General features: G+C 48.3%; 1 protein-coding gene across 1 annotated transcript in view; it reads right to left on the bottom strand.

Annotated features, from left to right (window-relative positions):
* PODN (podocan) overlaps window positions 1-17,199 on the bottom strand; it is a 34,029-nt gene that overhangs the window by 6,133 nt on the left and 10,697 nt on the right. Inside the window, exons 4-8 of the mRNA XM_090048841.1 lie at window positions 17,087-17,151; window positions 10,711-10,820; window positions 8,438-8,594; window positions 6,423-6,538; window positions 3,888-4,545 (exon numbers count right to left, since the gene is read on the bottom strand). Coding sequence (XP_089904967.1) covers window positions 3,888-4,545; window positions 6,423-6,538; window positions 8,438-8,594; window positions 10,711-10,820; window positions 17,087-17,151 — 1,106 coding nt within the window. The remainder of the gene's footprint in view (window positions 1-3,887; window positions 4,546-6,422; window positions 6,539-8,437; window positions 8,595-10,710; window positions 10,821-17,086; window positions 17,152-17,199) is intronic.

Raw genomic sequence — 17,199 nt, 5'->3', positions numbered from 1 at the left:
CGTCTGCTGGTGCGCCGGGTACTTCCAGCCGAGTCCGCAAAATGGCAAACGGCGCATGCTGCGCAAGCGTAACCGGCTATCCCGAGCCCGTACAGAAGTTCAGTTCGAGTTCCCCAGGAGGAACGGAAGGGATTTTTGTTGTTTTCTAAACTGGTTTTAGCCAACTCTAACTGGCGTCACAGTCAGCAGAGCCGGGGGACTCTAGGCAAGCAAACAAAGCCGGAAGGGATCTGCCCTCCCACACGTGTATTTGATGTAGCCGCTTCACATCAGATGTGCTGTCTGGCATCAGAGCCCCTGCCCTCCCCTCCCTGGCCTCAGGCTCAGTCCAGCCCTGTTTGAAGTGAACAAAAAGCAGCCAGGGTTTCAAATCTGCAGGAGGGATTCCTGCAATGTTGCTCACAAACACTTCGGGGAAACAGTCACTTACTTCTAACATGGCAAGAAATTGTTCTTCTGCAGGCCAGTCTGCTCAGTTAGTTCAGACTTGATGTCCCAACCCTCGCTTACCAGAGCGAGCAGTCCCACAGAAGGAAACAGGTCAGGCTCGTTCTTTGTCTGCCGTCTCTAGATTTCGTAGACATCAGGGCTGGAAGGGACCTCGGGAGATCATCGAGTCCAGCCCCCTGCCCAAAGGGCAGGAAGTCAGCTGGGGTCATAGGATCCCAGCAAGATGAGCATCCAATCTACTCTTGAAGGTGTTCAATGTAGGTGCTTGAACCACCTCCGCTGGCAGACTGCTCCAGACCTTGGGGGCTCGGACAGTAAAGAAATTCTTCCTTATGTCCAGCCTGAAACGGTCTTGCAGGAGCTTGTGACCGTTCGACCTCGTCGTCCCTTGGGGCGCTCTGGTGAACAGACGTTCCCCCAGATCCTGGGGGTCACCCCTGATAAACTTAGTAGGTGGCCATCAGATCACCCCTGAGCCTGTGCTTTTCCAGGCTAAAGAGCCCCATGGCTCTCAGCCTGTCATCGTAAGGTCTGTTCTCCTGACCTCTGATCATGTGTGTGGCTCTCCTCTGGACTCTCTCAAGCTTCTCCACATCCTTTTTGAATTGTGGAGCCCAAAACTGGACGCAGTACTCCAGCTGCGGCCTCACCAAGGCCGAGTACAAGGGGAGAATGACGTCCCAGGATTTGCTCGAGAAGCATCTATGGATGCATGCCAGCATTTTGGTCGCTTTATTAGCCGCAGCATTGCATTGGAGGCTCATGTTCATCTTGTGGTCAACGGTGACCCCCAAGTCTCTTTCTTCCATAGTGCTATCCAGCGTAGCACTGCCGAGCCTATGAGGGTGCTGCAGGTTTTTCCTCCCAAGGTGGAGACCCTTGCATTTATTGGTGTTAAACACCATGAGGTTCTCGTCTGCCCATTTGCTGAGCTTGTCCAGGTCAGCCTAGATCACCCGCCTATCTTCTGGCGTGGATGCTTTGCCCCAAAGTTTGGGTGTCATCGGCGAACTTGTCCGGTGCCAAACAGCCACCAGATCTAAGCCCTGCTCCGAGTTACTGGCCTGCACATCTGGAATAACCCCTGTCACTCTGGTGACATGCTTGGATTCAAGACCCAATTTTGCAAATGCCTAACTTTACACATTGAGGTAGTTTTTCATGACTTCAAGAGGGCTAGCGTAAAGTATATTTGAAGTTATGAGTGCACCTACTCATCCAAGAGCTGAATAGCCAAGCCCCTAATGATATATAAATTAAAGGGTATATAAATGATATATAAATACAGAGTAAGGGAAATAACTCAGCAATAACAGCCACTCAAAATGCCTTGCCCAAATGTGCTCTCGAGTAGCCTCCCTAGCATTTACTTGAAAACACAAAACAAAACAGGCCTATTTCAGTAACCTCATTCTTATCCAAACAGAGACTTTACAACACAGCTGCATACAGCTGAACGCTCGGGTCTGATTCTGCACTACGGTTTTCTGGTCCAGTATCAAATCCTATGTTGTGGCAGTCAGGTAAAGCCAGAACGATGCAGAAGCTTGCATCCTTCCAGATTAAACTTTCCAAGTTCAGATGAGCATTCGCTTGCATCTAAAAGCAGAGGCAGGGACAGGCGAGATCTCACGGGACCGTTACAGCGAAACGGTCTGATCGGCTGTAATCCCCCTCGCTCACCAGCACCTTCCCTCCGACCAAAGCATCCTCGTTGTACCGCTGACAGACCTGCACCGTGTCTGGGTTTATCCTCCTACATTCAAAGCACCAAGGTAACGAGCACATATAAAAAGGTATGATAAAGGTATGAGCGAGAGCTGCAGCTGGTGCCCGATGCCGCAGGTCCAGTGACTGCTGCTTTACTCTAGCAAAGACTACAACCCGCTGTTTTCTTGGGGAGGCTTTGAGAGCAGAGCTAACAGGAGATGAAATGCTGCCCTCTAAACACGGGGACTGTTTGAGGCCCTTGCAGTGGAGACCAGCACGACATGTTCTGCATCCCTGAGCTGCTTTCAGATACAGAATCTCCCCCCGAAAGCGCCCTAATGTATGCACAGGAGATAGCAGCCACATGACGGGGTAATGCCTTTTACTGCAGGGAATGGGCTGCTGCCTAAAAGGAAATGCAGACAAATCTGTCAGCTACCACACGAGCAGAAAGGTCACTTTGCACAGCACAAATGGGACCGTTCTTGCCTGCCTTATGTTTCTTTTTCAGCTTTCCCCAACAATTAGGCAAATGACAAGGCTGCTGATTGAATCCAGACTCCCCAACTGTTGTCGAAGTGCCTCAGCCAGCCTCTGCTGAATCCTACAGCTTGGCTCGGGTGACAACATGCTGCTGTGGATGTTTTGTACATGAAGTGCGGTTTTTTTTTTTTGCACACTCCCATCCTCCTGCAGACCCTCCCTTCTGAGGTCTGAACAAAAAGCAGATTTAAAACCCTCTGGAGAGACAAGGGGCATTGCTAGGAGTGTCAGCTGAACATGCAGATACAAGAGAGCTTGCCACCAGCGACCTAATGGCATGGAGCACGGGTGTCCGCTCTTTTGGTCCCACAGGCTGGAGTGACCCAGGGTCACTCCATAGGCTGGATCAGGCCAACAGGCCCCAGGTCCCCTCCATACCCCCCACGCTGGATCCAGCGCCTGCTCTGGGATCTGTGCTGCACACGGTGAGTGTCCTGGAGAGGCACCACACGTGGCATGGACCCTGGAGTGGCCGTTGCATTACACGTGGTGTCACACATGGCATCCCTAGCAGCTAGCCCAGTACTGCGCGGCACATGGTGTCTGCCCCAGCTGGTTTGGGACCTGTGCTACACGTGGGCTTCATGTGCTGCGCTTGTCCTGGACTTGCTAGGCCAGGCACCGTGTGCAGCCCAGGTCCCAGAGTGCCTGGGGCGAGCACCGCGTACGGTGCAGCTCCTGGAGGGGCTGGGACAGGTGCCAGCGTGCAGTACACTTCCTAGGCGCTGCTCAGAGCCGGGCAGGGTCAGTTCAGACCCAGGGGCCGCACTGGGGAACAGATCATGGGGCTCTGCAGGCTGGGCTCAGTTCCAGGTCGTATTTGACACCCCTGGCATACAGGACTCTAAAGGGACTTCTTGCCTATCAAGCCTAGACCCCTGCTATTACAACTAACCACATCCCATAAGCCCCACATCAGCTCAGGACACAAGCTAGCCTTACGCACCCTCTAAAAACAGAACGATGGAGAACAAGTCTACTCCACGGTGGATGGATACATCTACCACAAGAGTTTGCAAAACCCAGGTAGGAGACCCTTTCCACCCTCGAGCCAGTAGGTCCCACCCTTTAAGTGCACGTCTAGAGAATAATAACCAATGCAAACCTAGCATTATTGCTGCCTGAACTGGCTCAAGCAGACAGATATAGCACATCCAAACAAGGAGAAAGGGTGATGTTTCTACCTGGAGACTGCTCAGTTCTCTCCACACTCCCACGTAAATGGAGGAGACTTTCAGTTTATTGTGGCTCAAGAAGAGCTCCCGCAGCTTGGTCATCCCAGCCAGGGTACCTTTCGGGATGGAGCTGATCTCATTCTCCTTCAGCTTCAGGATCTGCAAGTTCTTGGGAAAGCCAAAGGGCACCGTGTGGAGATTATTTCCAGAAAGATCCAGTGACTTCAGTAGCCTCAGCTTACGAAAGGCCTCGCGATGGATCTGGGGACTCGTGAGCTTATTGTAGCTCAGGTTGAGCTCCTCCAAGAAGTACGTGTTGGCGAAGTCGTTCCTGTTGATCTCCGAGATCTGGTTATGAAGCAGCATAAGGGTTTTCACGCGCCGGGGCAGCCCGCTGGGGATCCTTTCCAGCATGTTGTTGTACAGGTGGACCGTGTGCAGCTTCTTCAGCCCCTGGAAGGCGGCCGGGTGGATCCCTCGGGCCTTGAGCTTGTTGTTGTGCAGCAGAAGGTACTCGAGGTTCTTAATTTGGGGCAAGACGTCCCTGGCAATCGTCTTAATGGCGTTCTTCTCCAGGTGAAGGAGGACAATCTTTCGAGGTAAACCACTTGGGATTTGCGAAAGGTTATTGCTCGACAAATCCAGGTATTCCAGGCTAGACAGTTTCCTTGGGAAAGAAAAGAGACAGACAGTCTCCATTTACTTATTGTCAGGTGAAACCCGACTCTTCCCCCAGCACAGCCCCGCAGGTACTTCCCATCCAGTCTGGTGCAAAAGCCCTGCCGGGGCACACAGAACAGGTGGGCATCTCGCTGGCTATTCAGAGAGAGCCAGTGCCATTAGCCACGAGCCACACCACTTGTGGTGTATAACACCATTTGCGTTGTAAATGGAGCCACCTGGGCTCATTAAGCTTTGGGAACGTGTCACCTGCCAGAGGGCTGAGGTCTGCTTTGCAGTTTGGCGTTGACACCTCAAACCAAGCGGTACGGCAGAACCACCAAAGTGACCGCACAGAAAGGTAGGCAGAGATGCAAGGGAAGCCCAAACAACACACACTAGCTCCTGGGTCATTTGCAAGTTAGTCCAGCCTAATGCACAGCAACTTCTGTCTCCCTTTTCAAATTAAAGAGCATTTTTCACACTGGAAATCAAATTTTGCCTTTGAAAGGGTGCTGCATTATACTTGCAGAAAGGGGAAACACAAGCTTGGAGGCTTTTTCCAAAATAATGAACTTCTTGTGACCTTCCAAGATTATGGAAGTGATTTAAGGCCAGATCTGCTTTGTGTAAGCCATTCACACTGGATATCAAGGTCCCAACTGAAACAAAATGAATCCTCAGCTCACCCACTTACACCAACTGGGCGCAGACCAGCGGTAGCATTTACCAGCCCCAAGGACCCTCAACTTCTGTGTCTCAGGGCAGGTGTTTCTAGGGCTGGAGAAGTTCAAGTGGCAAGCGCGGTTAATAGAGGCTGGAGGGTGCTGCATAGCCTGTCTTCAATAGGCACAATGTCTTTGGGAGATATGGCTTTGTGGGTTAATTCAGAGCAACCATTGACAGCCAAGTGCAAAAATCCCCACCCATCCTCACTGCAGAAGGGGATCTGTGCCTTAGCCAGAGCAGCCATGCTTGCTCATCCAGCCTTCATCAGAAATGTTACAAGCAACAAATTAACACAGCAAAATCAAATACAAGTTCCTAGGCAATTGTGAGGCTGCCAAATGGTCTGGAGGTTGAAAGGTGAAGGACAGAGACTGAGAGGTTAACAGAGTCCATAGGAGCTTACAGGCAGGACAAATCACGCGAGCCAGATTCTCGGCACAGCCAGTGTAGTGCTCGGCAAAGGAAGCATTTTGAGCCACAGATCCCCGGGGTCACGAGGGATCAAACTCTCCTGGCATGACCTGGAGCAGCCAAAGGACGACTCTAAGTTGTACCAACTTTTGCGGGCCCATTTGGCTCGTGGGAAGGACCAAAGTCCAGCTGCCCCCAGCTCCATGCCTCCCTCCCCAGCGCTGCTCCTACACTAGGGTGGACCCCCTACCCAGCTAATCTTCCACTGCACATCAAGGGCAGCTAGCTAGTCCCCTGTGTGACACAGAAGAGGCATAAAGGACACCTATCAGCCCTGAGCATCTGACCTTGATGTTCAGAGAACTGCACTTGGATCTGGAAGGTGCCAAGGGAAACAGTTTCCTGTTGGGAGCTGGGCCATGACAGTCCTCCACTTCAGCAGGACTGAATGGTGTTAAGGCACTCGGTACACTGCATTAGCAGGCTTGTAGCTACCGGGGAGATGACAATTTGACATGAAATAGGGTATCCCTTAAGGACACCGTGTGATGCCAATTCAGACTGCTCACCTAAATCCTCATCTTGGGTTAGCAGCATCTGCATCTAGGTCTTTTCATCCTGACCCAGGAAATGAATGCACGTGTTATAAATGGAGCCGCTGTACCTCATTGTACATGTACTACACCCTGGAAAAGAGCCCACTATCCCCCACCCCAGCACACCCCCCAAAGAGCACATCCTCACCAGAAAGTTTCATTGTCCATCCCTTCGTTAGTCAGGTAGTTGTTCTGCAAATACAGCTCTCGAAGGCCTGAGAGTTCGCTGAAGGCTCCTTTGGGAATTTTCTCCAGCTTGTTGTTCTGCAGCCACAGGAAGCACATTATTAGACTAAAGTGTCCACGGGCACAATGATGAACAGTTTGTATTGTAGCCCTCACGTTCAGAGACATAAGGGGCGCCCATACACAAGCAGCGAGGCTGCGCCAATGCACTGCAATTACAGCACGTTGGAGCAGACCCGATTAATGGAGTCTGCACGCTCCAGCAGACTCCAAAGCCTTGTGTATCAGCATTGCTGTGCTTAAAATGGTGGTGGGGGCACTGCAAAGCACCTCTGCCACCATTTTTAAGCGTGGGGATGCTTATACATGAGACACTCGAGGTGCTTTAATTAGAGCGGCTCTTGGAGCCACTCTTATTAAAGCACCTCCCCAGAGCACGTGTATAAACACCCAAGGAGTAACAAAAGATCAGCAGGGGCAACAGTTGAGATGACACAAAGATTGTCATTGGGTCTGTAAGAAGAATAAACCCAAACCCCACTGGGTTGCACTCCTCTTGCCTCCTCTGGCATACTTCCGAGCGAGGGGAACCACAAGATTTGGCTCATTAATGGGGCCTAATTAAGTCTACAGGTTCATATTCCCTCCGCCCATATGTAAGTGTATCAAACAGGCACCTCAAGGAAGCCCAGCCCAAGACTCCAGATCCTGCAAACCAGATTTTATTATAAAAGCACTTCCAGCTGCAGGTGAACCAGCCAGTCCCGCAGCATTACCCATACCCACGTGCTCCCAAAGGGCATGCCATCTAACAGCCAGATTCCCTAAAGATGCTCTTCTCTTCATGCAGCTTCTGAGTAGCCAGCAGGCAGCACCAGGTGAAACCTTGCTGTTGCTCTCAGCCAACAGTAAAATGTCACCCCATGTATACTCCATTTACAAGCAGGAATAATAAGTTGACCTTAGGATGTGCATGTTCTGCTAAGGGAACTAATGCTAAATACAGCAGACGCAGAAACATTCAAGTACACTATATTAAATAATCTCACGTATCCTCTTAATCAGCTTGCCTGCACCAACAAGGGCTCAACATCCAAGATATTCAAGAAGGAAGAGACAGACATGACTGTATTGCATCAAAACTAACTCGGCCTCTCCCTCTGGCCTTCGAGCTCATTGATTCATTACTCTGCTCCTATTATCAAGGGGCTGATAATGTATTATCAGCCTCTTCCACTCTAAGGGAACATCAGCAATAGAAATGGCTGGGCCTAGGATTTTCTGCCACTCAACCCGAGTGTTAGCAGTGATGAGAGCACCGGTGTAAACGTGGTACAGGTGTTTTTACCAGAATCGGATCACGTGGAGGTAAGAAAACCAGAGCCCAGCAGAGGTCCAAAACAGAATTATAGGCAGGCTGAGATACTAGGTTAATAGCAATTAAAAGTGAAGAGTCTTATGTGCAATGAGTTGGCAGGAAAACCAAGTACCTACTGGAAAATCAGCTATGTTGGGAAAAAGCCCACCACAACTGGTCTCCTTGCTGAGCCTGCCAGATTTGGAGCCTTAGAGATTTATTTACTTTCTCATCCCTATGTGCGATCCCTCCAGATCAGAGTAGTGCCAGCACACTTGCGCTGCCTCTATCCAAGGTTTCCCTGGTGTTTGGTTACAGGCAGGAGTGAGACCAGCAAGCCTGCCAGCCAGCATCTGCAATAAATTCCCTTGGAAACAGAGAAAAGACATTTTGTTCCCTGCAAACAGCACTGCAAAAGTACCATCACTTCCTATGCAAAGAAACTGGTAAGTACAGGAGAGCTCAGCTGTCCTCAGCCTTGCTTTTCACACAGCCCAAATTTAGCAAGTAAATTATAACAATGGGCCTGGGAGCTTTTCCAAGTGAACTGGAAGGGGCTGGCTCAGCAGCATGAATTTTGGACACACACGGAAGAAAACACACGCCGTTGGCTCCATTACCTTTAAATGTAGTTTGTACAGAGCGGGGGGAAGATTCTTGGGAACGTACTTGAGGAAGTTGCTGGACATGATCAGTATCTCCACATTGTTAGAGCCATTGAACATGTTATCGGGTAACCCAGCATCCGAAAGTTTGTTGTTATGAAGATACACGGATCTGCCAGAAAGAAAGCAAGCTCGAGTCAGGCAGTGGGGTCTGCTTTCCTAGACTTACCCAGGGCATCCCTCTGGAAACTACATCTCAATCTCATGCCCCCCTTCACCCCCATTTTAGGGGATACACGTATCTATAATTTAAATTTACCCAGGGTGTTCAGAAAACATCTAGACTGACTTATTTACTGAAATGCTGGGGTCCAGCAGATTTCATCGACTGAAGTTGCCATTAGGTGCGTTTATTTGCTAGCAGACTTGTGTTTTTGTGGGCATCTGTACATAAAGAACTCGTGCCAGGACATGTCCATGGGAGTCCGTCATTATAAAAGTTGAAAAATGGAGAAACATGAAATCCATGCTGAGGAAGCACCTCCATAAGAAGGAGTTCGACCCAAAAGAAATCCATGAGGACAGGTGGCAACACTGACAGATGATATCCCTTCATAAACCACACTAAAACACTAAGCAGCTGACTTCAAGCAAGAGATCAGCAATGAGGATTAGCTAAGGTCAGGATGTCCCTGAGAGATCACCAAAATAAGCAGATGCAGTCCACTAGAGGGTAACAGGTGACCCCTTTGATAAGCTGGACACAAGCTGAGACATGTCACACCACAGCTTCAGTTCCTGCCGTCCTCAGTGAAGACTTGGCCCTGAAAAAAGGGTCAGCAAGGTGAGGCGCTAGCTAGGATTTTGTGCACTGATCAGATGAAAACACAACAGTTGCAGAGAGCCTCTGGCACAGTTTCAAGCCAACCCAGAAAAACTCACGAGCAGGATTACGAATCATCATCAGGATGATGCATGATTCACGGCTTTAATCCTGAGATTCAGCAGTATAGCATGTGCACAGTCGTGGTCTCCCAGGGAATTCAAGAAGATGATGCCCATTAGTTAGGTCAAGGAAAGGATAACTGACCTACCTTTCAAAAGGCAAGATCAGAAAATGGAGACTACTATGCTAGCAATCTGCTATGCTTTCCAACCCATCAAAGGAGGTCACTGAAAAGTAGAATCAAGGAATTTCGTTTCCCCTGGACGGTGTATCCCCCCATACACGATCCCAGTCACGGAGACCATAATGAGCACATGAGGCTTTGAACTATTCCCCTTCCAGCCTGTTCACCAGACTTCCTTTAATATGGGGGACATGCAGAAGATCTTTATGGGAAGGTTTGTTTTTTTAATAGTAATGAGATGACTGCAGCAGATGAAGAGTCGCTGGACAAACAGGGCAAGGCCTTCCACAAGATGCGCAGTCAAGCTGCGGCTGCACTGGCTCAAGTGCATAAATGTCAAGTGGGATTACACTGAAATACAAACAAATGGCAGAATCCAATTCATGGTTTTTTAGTTGTCAAGCCATACACTTCCTGGCTATGCCACATGCAACAAGAGAAAGGCTGCCCAACTGAAGCTCTGGGCTGTAATACCCTCTGAAATGTTGAGCTGTTCAAAGTCAAGACTTGAACCTGAATTTCACAAACACTCTCACCTCAGCAACAGGCTGAACAAAAGCCTACGACCTGTATCCGTTCAAAATCTCTGTCTGGATTTAGCGGTTTGAGCTCAGCTCTGTGTTTGGCTAGAAGGCGAAAGGAATCTACTGGAGTTGTAGCCAAGCCTCAAAACTCCTGGTACGTGGTCAAGGAGACAAGCCCCAAGGTCTGGTTGCAAACCTAAGCGTCTCAAGATTGCAAAGCAGGGCTGTAAATATCTTGAGGAAGAATCATCTCCCTCCTTTCTGTTTCCACAAGGGGTGGAAATAACTCAAAACCAGCTTCCAAATAGCAGCCAAAAGCTGCTGCCAATTTAACGCTGTCATAGCTGCTGCTAAACCTTTAGCTTTGCAGCTGAGAGGCTGAGCGGTGCCAAGAACCGGACTCCTCCCCTCCTGCATGTGCTGGGGAAGGCAGCACAGGCCCCAGCAGCCATTTAGCAGCCCCGTGTTTCAATCTGGTGCAAAAATCAAGTTCCTTGCTTAAAACACACACTCCAAGTCTGACTGGTTAATTTTTGGGAAAGGGATGGGTATTGTATGCAAGTAAATACGGCAATTTTTCCCCCACTCACACGTTGGCTCCCAGCAATGACAAAACGTTATCGTTTCACCTTACCTCAGGTTTGGCTTCTGTCCAAATGTGAGCCCATAAATCTTAGTGAGATAGTTGGCTGCAAAATCTGCACTGATCAAGGTATTTGGTAGAAATTTTGGAGCCACAGTTAACTGGAAAACAAATATTAGAAAGAGACTATTTACATGCAGCAAGTGTGGTACTAACCCAAGCTACTTCCAAGCCAGTTTCTTTGAAAAAAGACAGATAGCCTAGCACAAAGTGTCTAAATAAAAACAGCAACGTTTACCTGTCTTCACTAAATAATCTCTATAGGGAAAAGGTAGATTCCCACGCCCCTCCCCGGTGCTTGGATTGGATCAGAGGAGGGCTGGAAGGGACTTCCAGGGGTCATCTAATCGAGCCCCCTACCTGAGGCAGGATCAGCCCCATCCAAGCTATTGCACACAAACCATAATCTAAAAACCGGTCTAAGACTACCATCAGCCCTGACACAACACAGCCCTAGCACCATACCCTGCCGCGGGTACAGCAAGGGGACCCACGGCACTCAATATCCTGCTTCTACGAAATGCTGTCAATATACACTCAAAAGATCCCATGCAGAGTCACGCACGCTGCCTGCTACAGAGGAAGGTAAAAAACCCCACAGTTTGTACGAATCTGACCATGGCGTCAAAGTCCTTTCTCAGCCCAAATATTGCGACTGATTTGATGCTGAGTAGAGGGACAAGACCCCCCCCCACCCAGGGACTTCTGGTTTTGGTCCCAGCAGGAGCAGAGGCACACCGCAGTCACAATCCCCAGCCCTGGCGATAGCTAACACCCAATGCCCGGGAAGGTTCAAACTCACCCTGGCACGTAGCAAAAAGTAGGGGGTGGGGGCAACCAGAGAAGCCCAAAAGCATGGGAACTACCCCGAGGAGAACACGGGCATCGCTGCACCTAAATCAGCCCTGCCCAGCGGCTGTCCAACCTCTTCTTGAACAGCTCCGGTGATGGAGCCCGCAACTTCCCTAGGCCTCTATTCCACGGCCTCGCTATTCTAACCACGGAGACGTTTTGAAGGATGCCCAATCTGAACCTACTCTGCTGCAACTTCAAGCCATTGGCCCACATCCTCCTCTCTGCAGCAATAGAGAAAAAGGTGCTTTCCCTCTTCTTTATGGAAGCCTTTCAAGTCCTTGAAGGCTGCTATCATGTCCCCTCTTAAGCACCTTTTCTGCAAGATGAACATGCCTAGTTCCTTCAGGACTCTCCTCATATGACTTGCTTTCCAAGCCCTTTATCGTCTTTGTTGCCTGCCTGGACCCTCTCTAACTTCTCCATGTCTTTTTTAAAATGTGAAGCCCAGAACTGCACTCAATACTCCTGATGAGGCCTCGCCAGGACTAGCTAGAGAGGCACTATCACCTGCTGTGACTTGCACCTAATGCTTCAACTGATGCATCCCAAAACCACATAGGCTTTTGTTTAAGAAGAAGTCACAAAGAGATGGGAGACTTTCAAGTAGCCACAGGAGCAAGGATCTCATGAATATTATTGTTAGCTCTTATTTATTCGAGTCAAATAACGTGCCGGTGTTTGTGTAGCAAAAAGAGGTTACACTCCAAACAGAGATTACTGGAGGGTTTCATTCTTTTGACCCAAATGCTCTTCACTATCATCATCAATTACCGGGAAAATATATAAAAGTGATTCTGGGTAAAGCCTGCAGACGGCGAGTGGTAGAAAGGTAGTTAACTATTAAGACAGGTAAGTTCTAGAGAGTAATCTGGTTTATACGATAACCTGGGATCACCAATTTACAGCTACAGACAGGGTCATCGATCTAGAAGCCAAGAGTGCAATTCACGTTCATGGGATGGGGGACTGTATTTCAGAAGAAGCTGCACTTCAGAAAAAGATTTAAAGGATCAAAGTGAAACCACAACTGAACCAAGCCTCTCCTGTGATGCTTTGGTTAAGAAAATCGCTGCAGTCTTTGGCTGGAAAGCTGAACAGAAGAGGGAGGTGTTATCACCCAGGTACACGGCACTATTGACACCGCTACCGGCACAACAACCCCATGCTTTTAAAAAAAAGGATGTTCAAAAAAGAGGTACAAGAATTAAGCCTGCCCTGCACAGACAGACTACAGAAGTTCAGCCTATATTAGGTTATCCAAGAGCAGGCTAAGCCATAACTTGATCACTGTCTAATCACCACTACGAGGAACTGAGAGCAGAGGGCTCCGTAAGCAGGACGCAAAAGGCAGATTAGACGCCAGCCACCCGAAGCTGAAGTTAGACGAATTCAAATGAATAATAAAAGGTGCAATGTTTAGGTGAAGCTGGAACGACTTGCTAGGATGGATGAATTCCTTTGTTACTGGAAGCCCTAAAATCAAGAGTGGTTATCTTGCTAAGAGATGCTGTAGCTCAGCTAGAAGCTGTGGCCTGAAACAGAAGTCACGTGCTGCAATTCTGCAGTCTGGGTCACACAAGAAATCATCCTTCTTGATCCCCAATGGCCCCTTCTGGTCTTCAGTGCCTTGAATCTGTGAAAGCTCCTCATACACCATGATCACACCAGTACTTTCCATCAACTTTTGATTTCCACTGGTATAATTATCAGGAGAGCCAGGCCACAGGGTAGACAAGACACATGAGAGCCCAAAGTAAGGGATGGCAAGGACTTAAATGTTTTACAAATTACTATTAAAGATGAAGACGTCATGCAGGTTTTGGGGGAGAACGGTTATTTCACCAGAGAGTGGCCTGCCCTTACACTTTACATAAGCAAAGAGAATATTTGAGCTTCTCTCCTTGGTGGCATCAAGCACAGGCGGGTCAGAGGCGGGTTTCTGTCACTTTGTAACATCCCAGACTTGGAATTCAGACTTTTTTTTTTAAACTGAAAACAAATCAGATTCATTTTTCTGTAGCTGCCTCCTGTGATAGAGTTGCCGGGCTTACCTTGCCTGAAATTGTTCAACGGGCACCCACGCAAGCCGGAAGACACGTCCTAGGGATGTTGCCTCCTCTGAGCCTTTCCCCAATATCACCAAGAATGGGTGACAAGCAGAGACAATTTGCTAGCAACCAAAACTGACGGCACATGGCCTTTAGCTCTATACGTGTCCTCTCCCTTGCTGATCAGATAGGGTGATCATTGGGATGAGTAGATGCAAAGCATCAGGAAAACTGTTTCTACCATGGCATAATTCGCAGAAATCAAATAGGCAGAACATTTGTTTTATGGACAATGGTAGGCTCAAGCCTTCCTCTGAGTGCAGTCAGTTGGGTCAGCTCTCTTATATAAAACACAAGGGTATTGCTTACTCAGGTGGGACACAGAGACATTACACCTGCTGAAAGTGGCACAGGGAGGAACTGGACAGGAGGTTTTCTTCGTTTAAGAAAACAGTTTCTAGCTGCTCTTGGCTTCTTGATGCCTGGCTATCCACCAATCTCCTCGTCTCCCAGGGCTGGTAACAGTCTGTGTCCCAAGTACAGCTCGCCTCAATTATTGGGGATCGTACTGTCGGTGATGGCTGGGAAGATCAGGGGTCTCAGAAGGCATGGCCTGGTACGTCAGAGAGAAACAGGAGGCCTTCTCCCAATCCATTGCATCACTGGATGTCAGCTGCAGCAGGAAGGCCAATGCAGACAGAAGTGACATAGCAAAAACTGTCCCATCATGAGACCTTTCACCCACGAACTTTTAGAGTAAATGGTGGGAACACACACGAGTCAGATATCTGACGACAGATGAGGGGTCCCAGGATCTCTGTGCATGTTGCCAGTGATTCATTAGGTCAGGAACGTCGATACTGTACCTTCCCATCACCCACTGCCTCTTATCCTCTTGATATCAGCTGACATCAGAAAAATACGGCTGCTCCCAAAAGCCTATAAAACAAATTATTCTGATGCTTAGCATGTTCCACTCATCTGCCTCGAGCACATTAGGAGCCTGGCCAGAAAAAGGACAGACCTCTGAAGAGAAATCCCATGTTCTTACTAGAAACGGGAAATACGTTCAGTAGAGGGTACATTGCTGTTCTGCTTTTCACCTGCTATCACCATCGCTTATCCACAAATCCTCCTTCCAGCCATGTGCTCATCTCCCAGATGTTGCCCATTAGAGGGGGGGAGGGAAAAAAAATTGCTCTCAGTGCAGAAGCTGCTGTGGAGTGACATCAGAGGGTTTGGCTCGAGACACGTTTGCTATATCTGCTTCTGCGGAGAGTGCTGAACTTGCCAAACCCTTTGCCGCTTCCAGGGGAGTTCAGAGGATGGATGGTGTACTGGATGTACTGTTTTGGGGCGGATGCTATAGCAATGAATGATGATTTCAACAGGTTTGATCTTTGGAGGACTAATGCTGGGGTTTTCATAAAGTTAAGCAGATTCAGTCCTAAGACGACCCGTATTTTACTCGTCTAAACAACAATAGACTGACTTCCAAAAGTTTTTTTTTTTTTTTTTTTTTGAAGCCTTGTTGCTGGACTCCCGTCTATGCTGCAGATTTCTTTTCTCCATGGTTAACTGCCAGATTAACCAATAAACCCCACACGCCACCATACAAACCTGTTTCCAGGGTTTGGAATCAGTTTCCTATTTGTCTGCTACAGCCCTGGGCAAAAGCAGCAATGAGCTGGGTCCAGCAAAGCCCATAATACCAGTGCCAATATTAGGATAGTTAGAACTTCTCAGCAATAAGAGGCTGATGATGAGCTTAGAGCAGTCAATACAGTAGCTTAGTACCTGCCCCGTGTTTTAGCAGACGAGGTTTTAATTATAAACGTGGCTTGCGCTAGACGCCCGTGGCCGAAACCTGGCGTGGAGGTTCTTGAGGCACTTAAAGGAAATCCGTACGAGCTATTTACCTTCAGGACAGCAAGACTGAACCTATGAGATCTTCTGTCTCCCCGACTTTGGCAATTTAAAAAAAAAAAAATGCACCTTGCTGATCTAGCTATATCTGAAGCTATCAGAGTCAAAGCAAGGTAGCATCAAGGTAATCCACAAAGTGAAAAGTAAACTACCAGCAAATCCCTGCTCTCCTCCAGACACCACAGTTGGTTGATTGCAATGTGTCCCAGTGCAGCAGGGATTCAGCTCAAAGCCAATCCGGTTTGTCCTGGCTCAAGTCTTATGAAGAAATGTGTGATTTTTTAGGTCAATAACTTCTCACTATAACTGCTTCTGACATTCGCTGAAATCTGCATTTTTCTCTTGGATACGTCTCTCCCTGCAGTAGTGTCAGGAAAAACCAAGCGCTGGTTTGTCACACAGGGAAAAACTGGAGTACAAAGTTTTGGAATATTAATCACAGTCTGGCTTGATCTTTTTCATGGCGCTGCTCACTGCCAAGACTGTTACATGGAAATGATGTTAGGAAGGGAAGGAGAGAACATGAAGTTACTGTACTAAGGAGCAGGTCCAGGTCTCGGTCATACCAGGGTAATTCCAGATGGAAAGTCACAGGAGTCATTCTGGATTTGTCCTGGCGCACCTGAGACCACGAATCTGGCCATCCGCATGCAAGTTAAAGGCCAAAGGGTCACAGGTATTCATACAGAGAAATTAAATGAATTAAAAATGCAACTTGGTCTCCACCTTCACAACTGAGCTTTCCTTTTTCTCCACTGACTTTTCTCAGGCATGACAGGTCCTCCCATAGCAAGTAATTTGGGGGATTCACTAAAAAAAACAAAAAACCCCACCTTAACGAGCACAAGCAAGGGTTTCTGGTGACATGTTTTATTGGAGTAATTGTATAGCTGGGAAAGAGATTAGATGATCTTTCAGGGACAAAGTATTCTTCCTCTCTCCAAACCCTGCAACAAAACACAACCCCCTTAAGAGCTGGGTGACTTGAAGGCATTTCCATCCCTGTTAGAAAAGTCGTACTTCTTCACTGCCCTCTACCATGGGTCATCAGCTGGGCAAGGACTTGGGATCTTTGCTGCTAAAAGAAAGACGTCCCTTTAGCTGAAAAAGTAACTGAATTAGCTGCTAGCAAGAGTAGACACTTACCAGTAACTTCTGATGCCAACCCACTAAAGGAGTGTGATACAAAGAGACAGGGAAGCAGTGGGGTACACCAGCACGGTCCCAAAATCTCAGTAGAACCAGCTTATTTCTAAGACACATTTACATTCGCTCCATAGTCCTCCAGACCCACTGGCCCAGTGGGGAGGGGACAGTTTTCAGTGAAGTGCAAATGGAGAAAGCTGTGGCAGTTTCCACTTCTCGCTGTTCGTCACACACCGCTGTTTCTCACCGCCATTACCCACGTTGAAATCGCACACCCAGGAGGACCCATGTGTGTTCAGCACAATACTAAAGTCATATAAAATACTCAAATCTTTTTTACAGTCGTCACATTCTTAAATTACACCGGAGAGCAGCTTCGAAACCCCTCTTACCTTATTGTTCGCAAGGTACAAGTAATTCAGGTTCTCCAGATGTTCAAATGACTCCTCTGGAAGCCCTTCAAACAACAGGAATGATTTACAGTCAACAACACCCTTTCTGAGTG

Source organism: Crocodylus siamensis, chromosome 5 (assembly GCF_052110815.1).
Source record: "Crocodylus siamensis isolate JL-2025a chromosome 5, ASM5211081v1, whole genome shotgun sequence".
In the NCBI taxonomy this organism is placed as follows: Eukaryota; Metazoa; Chordata; order Crocodylia; family Crocodylidae; genus Crocodylus; species Crocodylus siamensis.
This window is presented reverse-complemented; position numbering and strand designations above follow the sequence as displayed.